Source organism: Carassius auratus, chromosome 12 (genome assembly GCF_003368295.1).
Source record: "Carassius auratus strain Wakin chromosome 12, ASM336829v1, whole genome shotgun sequence".
In the NCBI taxonomy this organism is placed as follows: Eukaryota; Metazoa; Chordata; class Actinopteri; order Cypriniformes; family Cyprinidae; genus Carassius; species Carassius auratus.
Window position 1 is genome coordinate 20,223,380 of NC_039254.1, and position 19,476 is coordinate 20,242,855.

Sequence of the window (19,476 nt, forward strand, 5' to 3'; positions counted from 1 at the left end):
ACGTAAACAGTAGTGTTAGCAACTTTGTAGCACGTATATATTTAATAGTCATGTTCACAGCAGAAATTTCCATTATGCTCTTAGAATTAAAATATTTTATGGTTTCGTTCATCAAGGCATATTTTAAGTAAACTTTTACATTTAAGGATATTTGTGTAGCATATAATTATACTTGGGGAAAAAAAGTCAAATGTAGACCTAGAATTTTCTCTTACATTAAAATGGTTTTACTATAGTAAAAGTACAGTAAACATAGATTGATTGTCATTTTTTAACCCACAGTTTGACTACAAATATATATATATATATATATATATATATATAAACTCACATTCGTACAGGCATGATGTGCTTATCCGGGTCTAAAGGAACAATTGGCAAACAGCAAAAGAGATTAGCCTGAAACCTTCACCATGTAATGTAATGTTGAGTTTATCTACCATGACCACTGAGTTGTTACAGTGTATGCTAATCAAACAGAAAATGTCTTTTATCCATCTGAATAATCAACAAATGTCATGCGATAATGCAAACAGGTGCACATTTGAAACTATGTGAAACTACAATATTGAAGTGAACCTGCCTAACAGAACTGTTTGCACACTATTAAATAAACTTTATTTTTAAATGTTGGTTATGGGTGGAGTGAAAACATTGCAATTGTTTGTATGGGTCATATATCATCAAGATATTACAACACATCCTGCGTTTCTCTGAAAACAAACTAGAAAAGCAAGATACAAAGCAAACAAGTGTAAGACTTGAACCTTGCATTCTAGACACGATGCATTATACTGAACAAACATAGCATTTACAATGTAAAGACATTTTGAATGCTATAAAACAATTCTATTTCACCATTCTTTTTCTTCTGAACTTGAAAAAAAATGTAAGCAGCACGATCATTTTCAACACTGATAATAATAATAAGAAATGTTTCTTGAACCAAATCAGCATATTAGAATATCATATAATATAAAGTATAAATTACATCTTAAAATATATTCAGATAGAAAACAGTTATTTTAAATTGTAATAATACTTACATCATAAGAGACTCGGTTAAAAAAAATGATGGTGTACATTGTAGACAAAAGCCAGGTATCCTCCTTATACTGGTTAAAGGGGTCATATGATGTTGCTAGAAAGAACATTATTTGGTGTATTTGGTGTAATAAAATGTGTTTATGTGGATTAAGTTTCAAAAATCATATTATTTTCCACATACTGTACATTATATTTCCTTCTCTATTCCCTGACTTTCATGAAACGCATAATTTTGTACAAATCTCATTGATCTGAAAAGTGAGGTTGTGTATCCAGTGCATTGTGATTGGCCGAATGCTTCAAGCATTTGACGGAAATGTTACCCCCCTTAACAAACTGTAATGGCGTGTCCCAGTCAGAAGACTGGTGCACAGGACAAAAACAATAAAACCCATTACAAATATAATTCTAATTAGACAGATTATAAGGACTTCTACTGTCTTTTTATGTAAACATAAAACCATGTCTGTATTTGTGATCGGAGAAAAAACAAACAAGCAGATACACTGCCGTTCCTCACTATAGCCCCCGGTTGTTCCTCACTCTTTTCAAGGACAGCCGGGGGCTAGAGTGAAGAACGGCTAGAGTGAGGAACAACCGAGGGCTAGAGTGAGAAACGGCTAGAGTTAGGAGCGACAAGAGTGAGGAACAGCAGGGACTAGAGTGAGGAACAACCAAGGGCAAGAGTGAGGAACAACCGGGGGCTACAAGTGACAAGATAAATATTCAGATTCCCCCAGAAGTCAGATTTATTCAAACAATTATGACATTTTTTTTTCATATAGATACACAAGAACTTTGCCTGTTGAATATTAAAAACATATGAACAAACAAAAATCTGGATCTCATGTCTGCCATGCAGATCAACTGTTCCTGCTCATCTCCAGACTGGATTTCTTCTCTCCACTTTCCCTAGTTGCAGATTCAATTGTTAGATTTGTCAGCATTAATATTTTTATACTTGTATTTATTTTGAGGGATCAAACTCTAACACTGTGTGTCCCAACCAGACGTGACAATAAAAGTATCTTTTCCATGTAGTTTTTGTCCTAACCAACTGTTAACTCAACATCCTGCAAACCAACATCCATAACAAAGATGTGTTCATGACATAATGCTGCTCTGACTGTTGGGTAGAAGTCTACTGCAGAGATCGCCCCATGGGTGCACAGGTACGGCAGCCATTGTAAGTCCATAAAACCGAAAGTACCAATGAAGGCCCTGTTCCAAATGGTACCTTAAACCCTTGTGGTCTTCCTCTGGCTACGCACTTTCGTGATATAATGCCGCTTTGACTGCCGGGTAGAAGTCTGCTGCGGCTGCTTTGCGGGCTCGGCAGAAGTGCGAATCGATGGCACATAACGGCCCCAAAGGTGGCACTCGCGAGCACCCTTTTGAATTCTAATGACGAATGACACCCTGTGGACTTAATGGACATGCGCACACGGCGCCCATTGGAAGTCCACAATTGCAAGAAGCACAACTGCATTGCCAACCACAACAAATCTGAGGTTCCATCCATCTTATCTACGAATTAAATAACTTTCTTAGTCTGCGATATCTGTGCATTAATTATTAACTTACGCTGACTTGGGTATTTTAATAAATGTATATTTTAACAACAAGCAACTGTAACAAATGTATCTGTTTTCAAAAACACTACATTTGACTCTATAGACAATGTACATTCAGAATTATTATCAGAATATATCGCCCTCCGAAGGGCACTTTGGAGTGAAAACAATCATGGCTGCCATATTGAAGGGTTGTTCCAAACTGGAGTGCTCAAAACTGGCCACTTCGAAATGAAGCAATTCGAAGGGTAAAACTGAATGACACTAAGGGCTCCCAAGATCCTTTGCGCAGATTCTTTGCAAAATGACTGCGCCTCCGTCTGGACACGGGATGATGATGCAGACAGGCCCTTTAAGAAACAGTTGTTGGGTCCCCTACACCCTTCGAAGCTCTCCCTCCGGAGGGTAAACCCTTTGAAGGGATTAAGGGATTAAGGCATAGGGAGCAGCTCTTCCAAATGGAATGCTGGGAAAGATTTTTTTGGAGCTACTCACAGAGGAAGTTCTGATTTCAAAATAAAAGCTTAGGAAACAAGCAGTCCAAAAAAGCACTGAACCATTACAATGTCACAAACATGCTTGCATTAATACAGAGTATGTAGACTATATGAATGAGTGACCTTACTTTTTGTGAGGCAATCCTGTTTAAAATATGAAGTAGAAATATGAATAGTATATTTTCAATTTTTTTCCAGAAGTCTAAAAATACATTTTCACCAGCCATCGCCTTAATAACTGCATATCCATCACCACTGTTATTATTGCCACAAGGACATAGGAAATTATGGAAAATATAATCTGTTGACTTTTCTTAAATGCCTGAAAATGTACACCTCGAGTCATTACCTTGGAACATTTCCTTACATCAGCCAATACTTGTCTGATTTTCATAATGAAAATATGTTTGCCTTTAAAAACTAATGGTTTTAATTGGGTCATTTATCTATTTTCAGTTCCACGAACATGTAATTTGTCTAAAACAAACAAAAAAAATGTAAATAGACCTAGATTGTACGAAAAAAATGCCTTATCAGCTTTTATGTCTATGCATTACTGTCATTATTAATTGTTTTAATGATGTGGAAATAAGCTGTTGTTCTGGTGTTAATATCAGTCGCACTGAATAAAAGACCAGTGCAATTTGCTGTAGATTTGTGGATCAGTTTTAGCCAATACTGGGGCCAGAAGCAGAACCATCACAACCAGACCAGAACCAGAAAAGGTAGGTCTGAATCTATTTGCAATCAGCTGTTTTGTTGTCAGAGGTACTGAATGTTTGATATCTATTTTGATATCTATTATCATTTGGTTTGAAGTTTTAAAGGAGAAATAAAAGTTGCAGTATTTGCGCTGGTTTTGATATGCCTGGGCAGTGCATGGTCATGCACGGGGTCCCAGGCTCTTGATAGCAGGTAAGAAAATAATTCTGCTGTATCAGATCTTTTTTAAATTATACATTTACATACTGTATGCATATAAAACTGTAATAACATTTTACAATAAGGTTCCATTTGTTAACAGAAGTAGTTAAAGGCATAGTTAACTAAAAATGAAAATTGGCTAAACATTTACTCACCTTCGAGCCATCCAAGAAGTAGAGGAAATTGTTAGTTCATGGGAATAAATTTGGAGAAATGTAGCATTACATCACTTGCTCATCAATGCATCCATTTGCAGTGAATGGGTGCCGTCGAAATGAGAGTCCAAAAAGCTGATAAATGCAATACAAAACTCCACAAGTAATGCAAGTTATCCAAAAGCTATGTGTTTTTAATAAACAAATTTATCTTTAATACGTTTTATGTTAAACCACCCCTTCAGACCAAAATGGTCCATGCCACTTCCTCCATTGATGAGCAAGTGATGTAAAGTTTAACTCCAAATCTGTTCTGATGAAGAAACAAACTCATCTACATCTTGGACGGCCTGAGGGTGAGCACATTTTCTACAAATTTACACTTTTGGGTGAACAATATTTTTAAGTTTGTTTAATGCATTAACTAACATTGGTGTTACCAAAATGTGTATGTACAGACAACAGAAGTCACACAACAATTAAAGAGAAGCTTTTGTTTTGAATTTATGCTCTATTTGTTTTTAAAATTTCACTAATAGCTCACGAAATGAGATCCAGAAGTTTAGCCGCCGTTATGCTGAATCAACCATTGCGAGTGACATCAGCAAAATTGTGGACTCTATGGTTCAGAAAAACTTTGTAAACCTTCTGCTCAGTCAGAGGGAGAAGAAAAGCGAGTAAGTCCGGGAAAATGGGCAGCATGTATGTTACAATATTCAGGTTTTATAAAGTAACAGGCAAGATCTCGTTTCTACAGAACAACTACAGAAGATCCAGACACCCGGATCTTCAATGACCTGCTAAAAAAAGAGTTTGTGATGTGGATTCAGAGAAAAGGCGATGCATTCAAGTAAGTTGACTTCTGCAAGTGTGATTTACCATGTAAAATGCATTTACCATATTTTTCTTCCTCGGCCAACAGGAATCAATAATGCTTAACAGAACATGCCTCTAAAGTGGCTTGGAGAACAGACCGAATCCAAGTTTGATTTGAAGAGTGCACTGGAAATGTTTAGTTAATCAATGTACTGAAACTCTAAAGGAAAATCTCTTAAAGTGGGGGTGAAATGCTATTTCATGCATACTGAGTTTTTTACACTGTTAAAGAGTTGGATTCCCATGCTAAACATGGACAAAGTTTCAAAAATTAAGTTGTACGTTTGAAGGAGTATTTTTGTTTATGTAATGAATTAAGCTGAAATGTTTTTAAATGTCTTTGATGCTGATGTTAACTGATAGCTATATATTAAATAATCCACAGTGCTGACCAATATAGTACTTGTACATAATACCTATTTCATATCTGAACAACTATGTAGCTGTAATAACTAAAATACCTCTGCATGTACCCACATTTAATTATTAGTTCTTAATGAATGTATGTGCACAAATAACCTGCTTTGCTGGACTCTGCCTGAAGACATTGTCTTTTGAATGGTGAAGTTCCTCCCCTCAGTGGTTGAGCTCTAAAAGAACAAATGTCAAGAGGTAGGTATATTGCTAGATATAGTACAGAGTACTAGTAGCAACATTAGAGTTTCATGTAGCAACATTCAAAAAGCTACATACATTTGCAGAGTGAAGCTGTCCAGGAGAACAGAACACCACCACCTTCTGATCATGTCATCCTTTAAAATAAAATATACACACAAAAATCATCCATGTCTGTTCAAATAACTTGACAAATGTAATGGCATACCTCTGTAAAATCAAACCTAGGAACTAAAGCCATGTACAGAGTTTTTTGTTACAATCCGCAAAGAACAATAAAATGAGCCATTTATAACAATTATTATATAAAAGACACGATGATAAATATAAAAATCAATACACAATACCTATATGAAACACTATTTATTTACACGATTGTAAATTCACTATATAAAATTAAATTCACTAGAGAAAAAGTTTGCGCGGGCAGCCATCATCAGATTTGGATGTCGGTCAAAAGGCTCGTTGCCTCGTTCGCGGTTGTGGCTTCAGTCGAATTCAATGAGGCGCGGTGGTTTATGGGATGAGTAGTTCCTGTGCTCGAAATGAAAATATGTACACAGTCTTGTACCTTTGACTCTTTTTGGATTTTCTCTTAATTTTTTGATTCGAAATTATATGTTATATGCTTATGAGTTTCAGCCATAGCTGGTTACCCTCACACATGCTCTAAAACTCTGTAGATACGGATTTTTTCCGAAAGTCAATGGGAGAAATGAATGGGAAATTTACTTCCGGCACCAGAGCTCTCTCAGGCTGTGGGCGGGACTGTGATCATACCATAGACAGTAAAAGAAATGGACACAGCGACCCCATTGGAACTCAATTGAGACAAGTGAAGCCCATTTTTAGCGTTTTTTAGCACTCCTGTTTCTGACGCGCAGACTCAAACGAAGCTTGACGTCAGCAACCTGTCTGCCAGATGTAAATCTTCTAGTAGCTGTGCGTGCAAACTGCCATCGTTAATCTTGCAGAGACGGCGAGCTTGAGCGGGGAGTTCTTTATCGTGAGTGAGCAGGAGTAAGTATTCTGATTAATTATTGTGTATAGTATTTTAAAATGTAACACCAATACGCCATATTAAGTTAATTGCCTGCGAGCTTCTCCTCCTGTCTGTACGGTAATGTGACAGAGAGAAGAGTGGTTATGACGCAATCGTTAGCCTATTTTTTTACAAAAACTGTTTATACGGGGCCATAATGTAACATAGAAGGTAATGGAGCCCTTTATACATTGTCGTGTATCTTTAGAAATAAATAATGGACAAACGGAGTCTTTAAACGCCTCAGATGTAAAGTTATTCGCTGTCAAAGTGACACCAAAATGAATGGGAGTCAATGGGAATGCTAACGCAAGTGAAGTTCTGCTAAAAGATGGCAGCCCCCACCCGACTTCAACTTCCGGTCAAGTTCCTTGCCCCCTGGATCATACTGTGATGCTCTAGTGTTATTACTCTGCTGCTGCAGTTGCCACCGTTCTGTTTGTTTCAACGCAAACTGCCCCCTGCTGGCTCGGAGCAAAATGTCAAAGGCGGGGAAAACAAATATGGTGAAGTGTCGCCCCGCACCATCGTCCAGACTGCACTCTGGGGTTACTTGGAGAGAGGGGTTACATAAGCAAATATATACAGTTTCAATACATACCACATAGAGACACTGTTGAAGTCGTTGCTGCTGCTGCTCTCATTCAGTTTCAGCCTCGGGATCTAATTCTGGATCATAAATAAACGGCTGAATCTGACTGTTAGCCATGGTTTGTTTTGGGTGATGTTTTTTTTTCCTCAGGGTAATGTCACAGCTTCCAAACGCTCTCAACGCAAAAAAAGCCTACTCGCGCTCGTGATTCTTTAGCTCCGCCCACACGTCACGCCTCCAGTGGCTCGTGTTTTTCCGTAAAAAATCGGCACAGACTATTTTTCTCTTATAAATATAATAAAACTAAATACTTTTTGGAGATATGAAGGATGCAGCTACTACTCTATAGGTACTCAAGATTAACAGGAGATTGAGTGAAAATGAGCATTTCACCCCCCTTTAATTCTAATTAAATTTTTCAGTATCATAAATTATGGTTTGTACTTTATTATCATTAATATTAGTCACCCAAAACGGAGTCATTTGTGATTTGAACATATACTACTGATCCTCTCCTAACCACTTTGTGAAATATATCCAACATGGAATACATTTGAACCATCCAGAACAATGTGGGTGGGCTTGATGTGTAAACCTTGCCATGCACATGCATTTGAAATGAATAAATAAACGCTGTAAATTTGTGCTCATTCACATTCTCTTGGCCTTGCATACACATTCTTTCACTGATGTGGTAGAACTGATGAAGTAAACATTTAAACTCATTTCAGCACATCGCATCAGTATCCAGAAATCATTACTAGACTGGTAGGACATCTAGTGGTGACCATGTGAAGCTACAGGTGAAAAGGCCACATATTAAAAATACGTTTCACTTTGAACCCAGACAGTTTCAGTGACCTAAATGTTGTTGTTTTTCAGTGTAAGACAGCAGCAGCACATTCTAACACTTGAACAATGAGGTAAAAAAAACTTGATTGCCTTCAGATTTATAATTTTTTTTTTACTGGAGGAAGTGATCCATCTTGTCTTCCACCACCTGTATATGTTCTTGATGCTCAAATTTTGAGAGGGAGCTCATCCTGTAGGTTCTGTACTGTATGACTTAATGAACCTGTTGTGTTCGCTGATGAGCAGGTGTTTCATAGATGGATCACTGACATATTGTACAGTTTCTATTTTCTCCTCGCTTCTGATTTTCATCTTCTCTTTCTCTGCCAGTTTACCAATGAGGAGAAAACCCTTTTGCTGGTTGATTTTGCTATTGCATTCAGGCTCCCGTAGACTATGTCTCTACATGTGTACCTTCAATTTTGCTTGCTTTTTTGGGATTGTCTTTTTTATCCTTTTTTTTTCTAATCTGTGGCTTTTGCATTGTTTGGCTCCACTGTTCATCTTTTACAGGTGGTGGTGGAGTTGCATATTCAGTTTTTTCTCTCCTTCTTTTCTTGTCTCAGATCCAGCTCTACGATCATTTCACTCACTCTCTTACGCTTTTCAGGAATTACATCTTCAACCTTTTTTATCACAGAATACAACAAATTAATGTGTTTAATTTCTCTGGGCCTTTTTTTCCCAGCAAATTGATCTGCTATGTCCTTGGTGTTTTATTTAAGGCTTTGTGTATATTCTCAGTTGAAAGAATGGCTTCTTTCGATAGTCTTTCAATAAAAGAAAATTAAAATAAAAGGAAGAGAATTAAAATGGTGCAGGTGTCACTGAAGCTGTGATACAGCTGTGTTGTTGTTTTTTTTCAAATAGTCAGCTACCAAACTCACAGGGTTTTTTTTTTTTTTTTTTTTTGAGAGAGAGAGAGAGAGAGAGAGAGAGAGAGAGAGAGAGAGAGAGAAAATAGCTATGGTGCAGTAACCCTGCATATTAAGGATATTTTCAAAAATTTGATACGAATCATATTCAAATAAATACAGAAATTGTTTATTTTATTCTTTGTTTAGAACATAATTTTAAACGTTGTGTAGTTAATTAATAGTTTGAATAACAAATAATAAAATATTAAAAACAATATGAATAAATGCCATTCGGAAAGTAACAAAACAAATTATGTGGTAAAATTGTTTTTTGTAAAACATTAAAAAAAAACTTGAATGTGAATTTAATAAAAAAAGGAAATTAATTAATTTGAATAAAAAATAAACAGCTGAAAACCCATCATGCTTATTTTTATTGCTAAATATGATCCCCCATAACACCATACTACTCGCATTGCCTACTGTTTTTCTCAAAGGCCTACTATACGTTAGTAGGTAAGTGTGTCCTCTTTTCCTCTTTTCTACTGTTTACAGCATGAAATAAACCAATATCAGAAGACTTATTGAAAAAAAATCTGAACATTTTAAACAAAACAAATGTCTCATGTAATCGATCAATCAGTGTTTTGAAAATTGTCAATAAAACAGCATCATAACAGTTGTATTAACATAATATTTACCGAAATGCAAACAAAATAACTTTGCGAACATCGTTTTATTTATTTAATCATATTTTGTTTATTTAGGCTATTTATTTTTTGAGTACATGGAATTTTCACATTGATCAACTTTTTTGTGCAAAATAACTTTAATCTCGTAATTTTGACTTTATTCTGAAAATATTATGACAAAAACACTGCCATATTTACTAACACAAACATAGCCTACTCTTGGCACAGAGGCCCAAAATGTAGAAAGACTGAAAGAAATTAAATAAAAATTACTCACTACTCACATTTTAGTTGTAATTAGTTTTATTGAATTACCTTTCTTTGAGCAAATTCATACACAATGTCCTTGTTGTTTAAAATTAAGAACAATACGTTGCCTCGTTTTACTTTAAAAAGCCTGCAGTATATATAAAATTAAGAAGAATACATTAACTCTTTTTAATTTAAAAGTCACCCTCTGCGGACCCCTAATCAGCCTGGGCCCATAGGACACCCTACCGTGGACTATCGACACGCAGTGGCCACTGTAAGTCCGCGTGACCAAAAGTGAACATGGAAGTGTTCCATTTGGGACAGGGCCATACCCTGCAAACCCAGACGTTGTTCTCCAGACCGACGGGTGGCGTTATCGGACACATTCACCAAAATATTACTGTCGAGATCATAGTGGTGTTTAGAAGAGAGAGCACAGAACGTGAATGTTTTCTTCCTGGTTTGTTTGGAACGTTGTAGAGAAGAAGAGCATAACGTTAATTGAAAGGGAGCGTCCCTTAGTTTGTTTTATTGTAATATATTTAATTTATATCTGTTTTGTCGTATTTTGTCTCGATGTGTAACTATGTAGCTCGTGAGCTGTTCAGCTGACTAGGAGGTAAATTACTACAGTTATCAGAACAAAGCAATAAAACAGTTTCATTTTTGTATTATTATAGTATTGTAGGGGCTTTTATTGAGGCATCATGCACAGAAGAGGAGTAGGAGCTGGAGCGATCGCCAAAAAGAAACTTGCAGAGGTATGATGACATCACTTCTGCGAGATTTGGGAACTAGGCAAATCTTTTGGCATATTCATACAAGCTTATTTGTTTACTGTCACAGGCAAAGTATAAAGAGAGAGGAACTGTCCTTGCTGAGGATCAAATTGCACAGGTGCGTGTAGTCTACTGAGCAAACCACACGGATGTAACTTAAAACAGCACTGACCACATTATAATCAGACCCTGTGTGTTACCCTTGTAGATGTCAAAACAACTGGAAACCTTTAAGACCCATTTGGAAGAGTTTGCCAGCAAACACAAACAAGAAATCCGTAAGAACTCTCAGTTCAGGGTGCAGTTCCAAGAGATGTGTGCCACCATAGGAGTCGACCCACTGGCATGTACGTGTCCTATCAGAAATGTTCCCCATGAACCTGAAATTGATATGTCTTTTTTAAATGTTCATGGGTCAAAGACGGCACGACTCATTTTTGCTCAGAAATAAATATATATAAATAAATAAATACATAATTGGTGGAAAATATACACACACAATTAAGCAGGACACATTCTAATGAATGGGGGGGAACTTCTGGGTTGATACTTGCAAACCATTTTTCATATTTGACCCTATATGAAAACTGTGTGGATGTATTCTAATTATTATATAAATTATATTTATAATTAATTATAACATTAATGTCAATTATAATAATAAATATTCCATTTGTAAGTAATTATAATTATACAGAATTTGTATGATTTATTAGGGATTAAAATGCGGATACATTATAATTACTAATAAACTAGTGTACATGATTAAAGATGTATTTATAATTGCTTATATTTCATTCTTTTCAGTTTTAATGAAACCTGTGTGGATGATTTATAATTAACTGATTATTATGTATAATTTAATTTATCGATTAAAATGATAAATAATTCATATAATGATTAATCATAATTTCAAAGAAAAAGTTATATGTCCTTATGAACTTTTTTTTGCTGTATGTGTGCAGCTGGAAAAGGATTTTGGTCAGAGATGCTTGGAGTTGGAGATTTCTACTATGAGCTTGGTGTACAGATCATTGAAGTCTGTTTGGCTCTAAAACACAGAAATGGCGGTAAGTTTTGCCAGTTTAAAAGTGTTAAAGTGATAATTCAGTTTTACATATTATCAATATTACAGGCCTGTGTTTTTATCTTGAAGATAGTATGTGTGTCACAAAACAAACTGCATATTCTCATCTTCCATATATTTTAAATACTTAATAAACGGCTTTCTGGTATTCTTGATTCTCATTATTCAATCATGCTTTCAGCAATCAGATATATTTCTAAAATATGATGACCATGATTTCCTTCTTCGTATATAAAAACACATTAAAAGACCCGATCAGCTTGTCAGTGTTTGACAGTAATGAATCTAAATGTGACCCTGGAGCACAAAACCAGTCATAAGTAGCACGGGTATATTTGTAGCAATAGCCAACAATACATTGTATGGGGCAAAATGATTTTAATATGAAATTTGAAATGAAATTTTTCTTCTATGACAAAAATCATTAGGATATCAAGTAAAAATCATGTTCCATGAAGATATTTTTTACATTTCTTACCATAAATATCGAAGCTTCATTTTTTATTTATACTAGGCATTGCTAAGAAACTTAATTTGGAGAACTTCAAAGGTGATTTTCCACAATATTTAGATTTTTTTTGCACCGTAAGATTCCAGATTTTCAAATAGTTGTATCTCAGCCAAATATTGTCCTAATAAAACAAAAATGTATGGAAAGTTATTCATTCAGATTTCAGATTATGTTTAAATCTCAATAAAAAAAAATGTATGACTGGTTTTGTGGACCAGGGTCACAAATGTCTAATATGACTTTCTAAAACGTTCTCTATGAAAATAACATATAAATGTAAATATTAACCAATGAATTACTTTATTTTTGCAGGTCTCATCACACTGGATGAACTTCACCACCGTGTCTTGAAAGGAAGAGGGAAGTTTGCACAGGATGTGAGCCAGTGAGTGTATATAGTGTTCTCTAGCTGTTCTGAACACATGAACTCTCTTACCAACCATTATCATCGTCACTCAGGGATGACTTGGTGCGGGCCATCAAGAAGCTCAAGGCTATGGGAAATGGCTTCGGGATGATTCCTGTTGGAGGCTCTTATCTAGTCCAGTCGGTCCCAGCAGAGCTCAACATGGATCACACTGTTGTCCTTCAACTAGCAGAGGTAATCAATACCAAACAAAGCCTGAGACCTTTACACTTCCATGACGTCAGATCTGATTATTGGCCATGTTTTACAGAAAAAGGGCTACGTGACAGTGAGCGAGATCAGAGACAGCCTCAAGTGGGAGAGAGAGCGGGCCAGTCACGTTCTTGTAAGTGTACAGGAAAAACCAAACGCCGCTCGGAATGCTTTCTATATCATATAGTAATGATACCTTTTGCGCTGTTTTTCAGGATCACCTGCTGAAGGAAGGCTTAGCATGGCTGGACTCCCAAGCTGTGGGAGAGCCACAGTACTGGCTTCCTGCTCTGTTCTCGGAGCTGTTATCACGGGACGTTACGCCTGAGGAGGCCAACCAAATGACACCTTGAGAATAAGACGTTATTTTGTAAATAGGTTGTCTTGGTGGATAGAGGCGGAGGTCAAAGAATGTCGCAATGTTGCAGTGAAAATGAAGAATAAAAACATCTATTCAGTCACATTTCTCACAATATGTTTATTATTCCAATGCCTTATTAACCACTGGAAAAAGTTTAGGGAAATAAGACCATGCCAGTTGTTGTAATTGTATAAGTGCAATCTGTATTATATCTCCTATAAAAAAATATATAGATGTATATTGAAAATGAGATTCCAGTTTATTCAGTGATACTAGAACCATGACCTAATAATAAGAAAAATCGTCCCTATTTTAGATAAGTAACAGCTAATAATAAAAGATAAGCGCGGCATATCTAGAAAATCCTGGACTATTCAGTGCAACCTTACTTTCCCAAAGACAGTATAGCAGATGAATAAAAAAATGGACTAATCCTCATGACTATAGACGTGATCTTCAAACTCCTGCTGCTCCATATCATCACAGATCAGAGTGCAGAGTGGACAGATTTTGTGAGACTGCTCGTGTTCTACCAGTTCAACCTCGTTGATGCCAGGAAAGACCACCCGACAATGCTGGCAGACCCTAATCTACACATAAGGAAATGCATACAGTTGAATCATTTTGACCTCATTCTTGAAATACTGCATTCATTAAAAAAGTAATTACCTGTTTATCTTGATCAGAAGGATTTGCTATAATGTAGAAATGAAATCTGAATTTAATAAACTTGGAGAAATGCTTCAATTTCCTTTTTCGTTGACTGTTCTTATACCAACCTGTCATGTCATCAATGTTCTCATAGAAATGAGAGTCAGGTGTTTGCTCCAGGGAGTCCAGTTGGCTTTGAGGGTTGGATATCTGATCAGACATTGCAGCAACAGATGCGACCTGGTAGTCAAATATTGTTCTTTTAAGCTTATTTATTTCTGCTTGCAGTTCCTAAAGATAAAAAGAAAAAAGTCTTCATGAAATAATTGACTGGCATGTCGTTCAGTGCCCCACAACATCTTTGGTGTTAATATTTTGTAGAAATGTCTTAAAATATGCTACTGTTCAAAAGTTTGGGGTCAGATTTATTTTATAATTTAAAAAACATTTCAGCAAACAGTAATTTTATAAGACAGTAAATACATTTATAATGTTACAAAATTTTATATCCTGAAAAAAAATATATTAAGAAGCAAAACATTTTCAAAATAGATAATAAGATTTCTTGACCAGCAAATCAACATAACTGAATGATTTCTGAAGGATCATGTGACACTGAAGACTGGAGTAATGGCTGCTGAAAACTAAGCTTTTCTATCACAGGAATAAATGGCATTTTTTTAAGGAAGCCCGTTTCTGCCACTAAATAAAAAAATAAAACAAGGTAATTGTGACTTTTTTTCTCACAGAATTGTGAGATATGAACTCGCAACTGTGAGAAAAAAGTCAGAAAATGAACTCGCCATTGTGAGAAAAAAAAGAAAGTCAGAATTGCGAGATATAAACCTTTTTCTCAGAATTCTGAGTTTTAATCTCACAATTCTGACTTTATAACTTGCAATTGTGTGTTATAAAGTCAGAATTGCAAGATATGAACTCACAACTGCAAGTTATAAAATCAAATTTGCAAAGCTATAAACTCGCAAAAAAAAAAGTTGAAATTACCTTGTTTTATTTTTTATTCATTGGCAAAAACAGGCTTCTATACATTTTAAATTATATTAAAATCGAAAAAAAAATGATTTGTAATAATATTTCACATTATAGTTTTAGACTTCATAACAACCCCAAACTTTTGAACGTGTAGTGTAGCTAACAGTGATGTTTAATGTGTCATATCAAAACAGATCACCTCGTTCCTTTCCACAAGCTTCTCTCTGTCTGATCTTGATGTCTCTGCCATTTCATAAATTTTGTCTTGTGCCTGCTGGAGCTGGACCTGTAATGACAAATTGTGTGGAATCAGGATCGAAATCTTGATTATTATTCCTAAACGTACTAACAAAATCAAACTAAAGTTGAAAATAGGAGGTAAAAGATTGAAAAACATGACACTAAATTGAAAAATACCTGGATTTGATTGGATTTCTCATCCTCTGTCTGTTTCAAGGTTATCTCCTCAAGCTTCCTTTTCACTTCCTTCAATTCCTGCTCGGCGGTTTCCGCACGTTTGCAGGCGTCTTTGCAACTCTGCACCTCACAGCGAAGCAGCCCTCTGGCCTCTGTCAGCTGACTGAGCAGCGCTTGAACCTGTATCTGAGTCACAAAGAGGACAATACTTCATGAAAATAGAGTTTTTTTTTTTTGTATTAATGGTTTGAAGTCTTCAAACTTCCAAATAGATCAGCCTCAGTGACAAGCCTCACTTTACAGTGTTCTTCTTTCTGTTGGGCTTCATGCTCTAAGGATGTTTGTAATGCTTTGTTTTCAGCCCTCCGGTCCTCCAGAGTCTTTTTTATCCTGAGCTCCTGGATTTCAGCGTGCAATTTCTCATAGTCTTTCCTGCTGCTTTGCACATCCACCTAAAACAGAATAAATGTGAAGCATCCTAGACCACAACCTTTTTTGCATTCATTTGGTTGTTTTCTTTTCAATTCTTACTCTGCCTTTGTCATGGTTTTTGTAATGTCATGAATTACGAAGCGTCTTTGTTTAGAGGCACTATTTTTTTCTTAATTATCATTAACATTAATAACACATATTAAGAACACATTTGCAAACCTGTAGCAGCTTGACTTGGTCCTGTACTTTGTTGTAATTTTGCTCTGCTTCTTTCAACAAGGTGTTTAGCCTGGAGAAATATAGATACAAATATGCACATAAAGAATATAGATACAAATATGCACATAAAGATGCACATAAAACATGGAGATTTCCATATTAAGGACACTCACCTAAGGACTTCCCCATTCTTGAGTTCAAGCTGTTGCTGTAACTCTGTCCTTCCTTTCTTAAGCAAGCAGATCTTTTGAACAGCTCTATCGTACTTTTCTTGCAGAGATGTCAGTGACTGTGAAGAGTTTTCATTATAAAATCATACAGATTAAATTACAGAGACACTGTAGCTAAAATATCCAGCTGTGTCAGTGTCTCCACTGGTTGTTCTTTCTTTACCTCTTCAGTGCAGTTTAAACTGGGAACATCTGGCAGTGGTGGTTCTGGTTTATCCTTTGACTTTGAATCCTCTATGGTGCTCTGCAGTTTAGTATAAAGGCACATTTATAACCAGAAATAAAATTTAAGAAATAAATATTAAATAAAATATAAATATTACATACACAACTTAAATTAAATTTGAAATGTTGCCTTGACAAATAACTGAAATTATAAATGTTAAGTTCTAAAACCAAAACTGAGAAATAAATACATTAAAATAAAATCAATTAAAGCTACAGAAATATAAAAAAAAAACTAACAGAAATTACAAAAGACAAAAATGTATAAAATTACTATATACAACTAAAATCTAAATTAAATTAACAACTGAAAGTATAAAAAGCTAATTGAATGCTATTATAAATACTATAATAAAATATAAATAATATATACAAATAATTATATATATGTGTGTGTGTGAGTGTGTGTGTGTGTGTGTACTCAAAAAACAATAGGCATTGGCTTTCATTGCAGAAATCACAAATACTATCAAAACTATTGCAAATAATAAGTGTTTACATGTTTACATATGTGTTTAATACAAGAAAGAGAGTCAGACTAACCCTGAGACGGCAGATCTCATGCAGTCTTTCACCCAACTCTTTTTTCAGGATCACATTTGTTTCTTTTAAAGACTCAATTTCTTTCACAAAGTCTTCTTTCTCCTTCTCCAGCTTTTCTGCCTGCTCCTACTCACAGGGACATTCGATGAATGATTTTTTTGGCCAATTAGTAATATTAATTTTAAGCTTCTAGCAGAAAGTACAAATATCAAAATATCAAAATTATCAAAAATATCAAATATCAAATATCAACTTCCAAAGGAGATGTACCTGTGTAGTTATGACTAACAGGTCCTTCTCCAAGCTGCAGTCAAGGCTTGCTTCTGCTGGGTTTTGGAAGCAGAATGGGGTGCTGGCTCCTTTGACATGACCAAAGCTGTCCACATAGCAGAACTGGTAAAACTCCCCATCATCCTTGGGCAGGTAGCTCTCTGAGTGAAAAATCACTATCATTAGAGTTTAATATATAGGACAGTGGTTCACACCACAATATTCAATGACTCTCTATATAATAAATTATTAACAGAAACTGGCAGTGTTAAAATAAGTAATTAACCACAAAAGCAGTTTAATTAATTTTATAATTATTATATTATATTAATAATAATTAAAAATACTAGTGGGCCTAAGCCACATAGCTGAGACTGATATAAGGATACACCATATTGGTTATTATCATCCAGTAGTTTTTTTTATCTATCTGTACTACTGTTTGATATTGGGTATTTGATTGTTAATTTTGGATATCTTATTATAATTTATATTTAAATATTTAGGTCTTAAAGTTTTTTAAAGTTAAAAGTCTACTCTCACTCAAGTCCAAGAGAGATATTTGAATGTTTATATATATATATATATATATATATATATATATATATATATATATATATATATATAAACTGCCCTTGCCCTGCCATTTTCAAGTAATCCTCACCATGTGCATCCCACACATAATTAATTGCCAAGAAAGTGGCACAAGGAAATCAAATCCTTCAGACACTTGAAACATCACAAGATCACTTGATTTAGGACCCTTGCCCTGAGTAACATGAGCAGTACCCTAGCCTAGACGTGGACCTCTGAAGTTCGTGATTCAGCCTTTTAAAATAGCAGCACAACGTCACATCCACAGCATTGGTGCACATTAATTACACTAGGGTCACAACTAAAGTTACCAAAGACATGATAACAAGATAACCTGAGGGGGACACATCAAGTCCCCTTTTTACATTCAGTTTCAAGCAGTATTGAATATTTGCATCACAATAATATTTCAGACATTGTTGTAAACCTCGGTCTCGCTTCTTAGGTTCTGGCACTAAAACGCAACTCAGTTAATGGGGGAAAAATACTGGAAAGATTTGATGGGTAAAACAGAAACCTAAAATGTGCAGTGATTGTGATTCCTACCTGAGAAAACCACTTCTAGCACAAGTGGTTCAGGTCCGACGTGGTCCAGGGAAGGTACCACCCATACGTAGGTATAATACTTCTGTGTTGAATTCCAACCAACCTGGGCCATTTGACAGATTACATTTTTTTTTTTTTTTTTTTTTTGAGATTAATACAACACAGGAAATATAGTGCATGCTGTTACTTCTTACACACCTTATAGATACCGATCCAGTCCCTCTGGCTTGGCTCCAGAGCACCGGTGATAGTGTACCGGCAAGTAACCGCGGTGTTCGGCGGATATGATGGAGGAACATCGTTGAAAACTACCTGCGAGTACGATGAGGTCTCCACTATAACGAGGGCCGTCTCTTCCTCCGTTCCGTCATTCATCCCGGTGTTTATGTGGACACAGTCACCTTTCAATGCCCCAAAATATTATTTTAGTCAAAAGCTTCTTTAAGCTTTGTTTTGCCGTTGTTGAGTTATTCTTTCACTTTCATTTTTCTAAGGGCGTAAGGAGGACAAACAAAAGCGACTCGACTGACATCATGCTAGATTTATTTGATTTAGCAACATAGGTCTGTAGTTAAATCTAAATATTGTTTAAACAGAGAAAAAAGTGTTTAAGTAAACGAGATACAGCTTGTAATCTTGAAATGAAAACTTTTTAGTTTAAAATCAGTATAAAACATTGGACAAACCAACGCTTTGGCGTGTTAATTTGGTGATATTTTCACAACAAACAACTTCAATGAATAAAATGTTACCTGAACCTCCTGTCGCAGTCCAGACCGTGTTGAACAGGCGTCGAGATACACAGCAGTTGCTATAAATGGGAGCAAACTAGTAAACACTATCTGGGAGATGTAGTTCTATGCGCAGGTCGGTGCCACCTACGACGGTCCAAATATAACTACAGGGGATTCCCGTGTATTATGTCATCTAGAGCTATGAGTTACAGCCTCATCGAACCTTCTGTAATAGTCGCATAGGAGTCCCTCATTTGTCCACAGTGTGAAAAGATGGATGTCAAAATAAT

The 19,476-nt window shown here is 35.7% G+C and overlaps 2 protein-coding genes across 2 annotated transcripts; one reads left to right on the forward strand and one right to left on the reverse strand.

Annotated features, from left to right (window-relative positions):
- Window positions 1–10,373: 10,373 nt before the first annotated feature.
- snf8 (SNF8 subunit of ESCRT-II) lies at window positions 10,374–13,432 on the forward strand. Its single transcript, XM_026277512.1, has 8 exons — window positions 10,374–10,736; window positions 10,822–10,872; window positions 10,963–11,101; window positions 11,720–11,824; window positions 12,665–12,737; window positions 12,812–12,953; window positions 13,030–13,104; window positions 13,187–13,432. Exons 1-8 carry the CDS (start codon window positions 10,683–10,685, stop codon window positions 13,322–13,324), a joined length of 777 nt encoding a protein of 258 aa, XP_026133297.1. The 5' UTR covers window positions 10,374–10,682; the 3' UTR covers window positions 13,325–13,432.
- A 4-nt stretch (window positions 13,433–13,436) lies between these two features.
- Window positions 13,437–19,352, reverse strand: calcoco2 (calcium binding and coiled-coil domain 2). Its single transcript, XM_026277506.1, has 14 exons — window positions 19,205–19,352; window positions 18,651–18,853; window positions 18,453–18,555; window positions 17,313–17,473; window positions 17,043–17,168; window positions 16,438–16,518; window positions 16,218–16,333; window positions 16,045–16,114; window positions 15,690–15,845; window positions 15,394–15,579; window positions 15,176–15,262; window positions 14,112–14,274; window positions 14,002–14,027; window positions 13,437–13,922 (listed from the first exon to the last, which is right to left on the reverse strand). Exons 2-14 carry the CDS (start codon window positions 18,825–18,827, stop codon window positions 13,761–13,763), a joined length of 1,614 nt encoding a protein of 537 aa, XP_026133291.1. The 5' UTR covers window positions 18,828–18,853; window positions 19,205–19,352; the 3' UTR covers window positions 13,437–13,760.
- Window positions 19,353–19,476: the final 124 nt, after the last annotated feature.

What these genes read in the sequence shown, in the direction of transcription:
- snf8 (XM_026277512.1), top strand. Translation starts at nt 10,683, where the DNA reads ATGCACAGAAGAGGAGTAGGAGCTGGAGCGATCGCCAAAAAGAAACTT. An exon ending in AGGAGTCGACCCACTGGCAT is followed by an intron (nt 11,102 to 11,719) that starts GTACGTGTCCTA and finishes GTATGTGTGCAG; the next exon opens with CTGGAAAAGGATTTTGGTCA. An exon ending in AGCGGGCCAGTCACGTTCTT is followed by an intron (nt 13,105 to 13,186) that starts GTAAGTGTACAG and finishes GCTGTTTTTCAG; the next exon opens with GATCACCTGCTGAAGGAAGG.
- calcoco2 (XM_026277506.1), bottom strand. Translation starts at nt 18,827, where the DNA reads ATGAATGACGGAACGGAGGAAGAGACGGCCCTCGTTATAGTGGAGACC. An exon ending in GCTAGAAGTGGTTTTCTCAG is followed by an intron (nt 17,474 to 18,452) that starts GTAGGAATCACA and finishes TTTTTCACTCAG; the next exon opens with AGAGCTACCTGCCCAAGGAT. An exon ending in TGTTAGTCATAACTACACAG is followed by an intron (nt 17,169 to 17,312) that starts GTACATCTCCTT and finishes CCCTGTGAGTAG; the next exon opens with GAGCAGGCAGAAAAGCTGGA.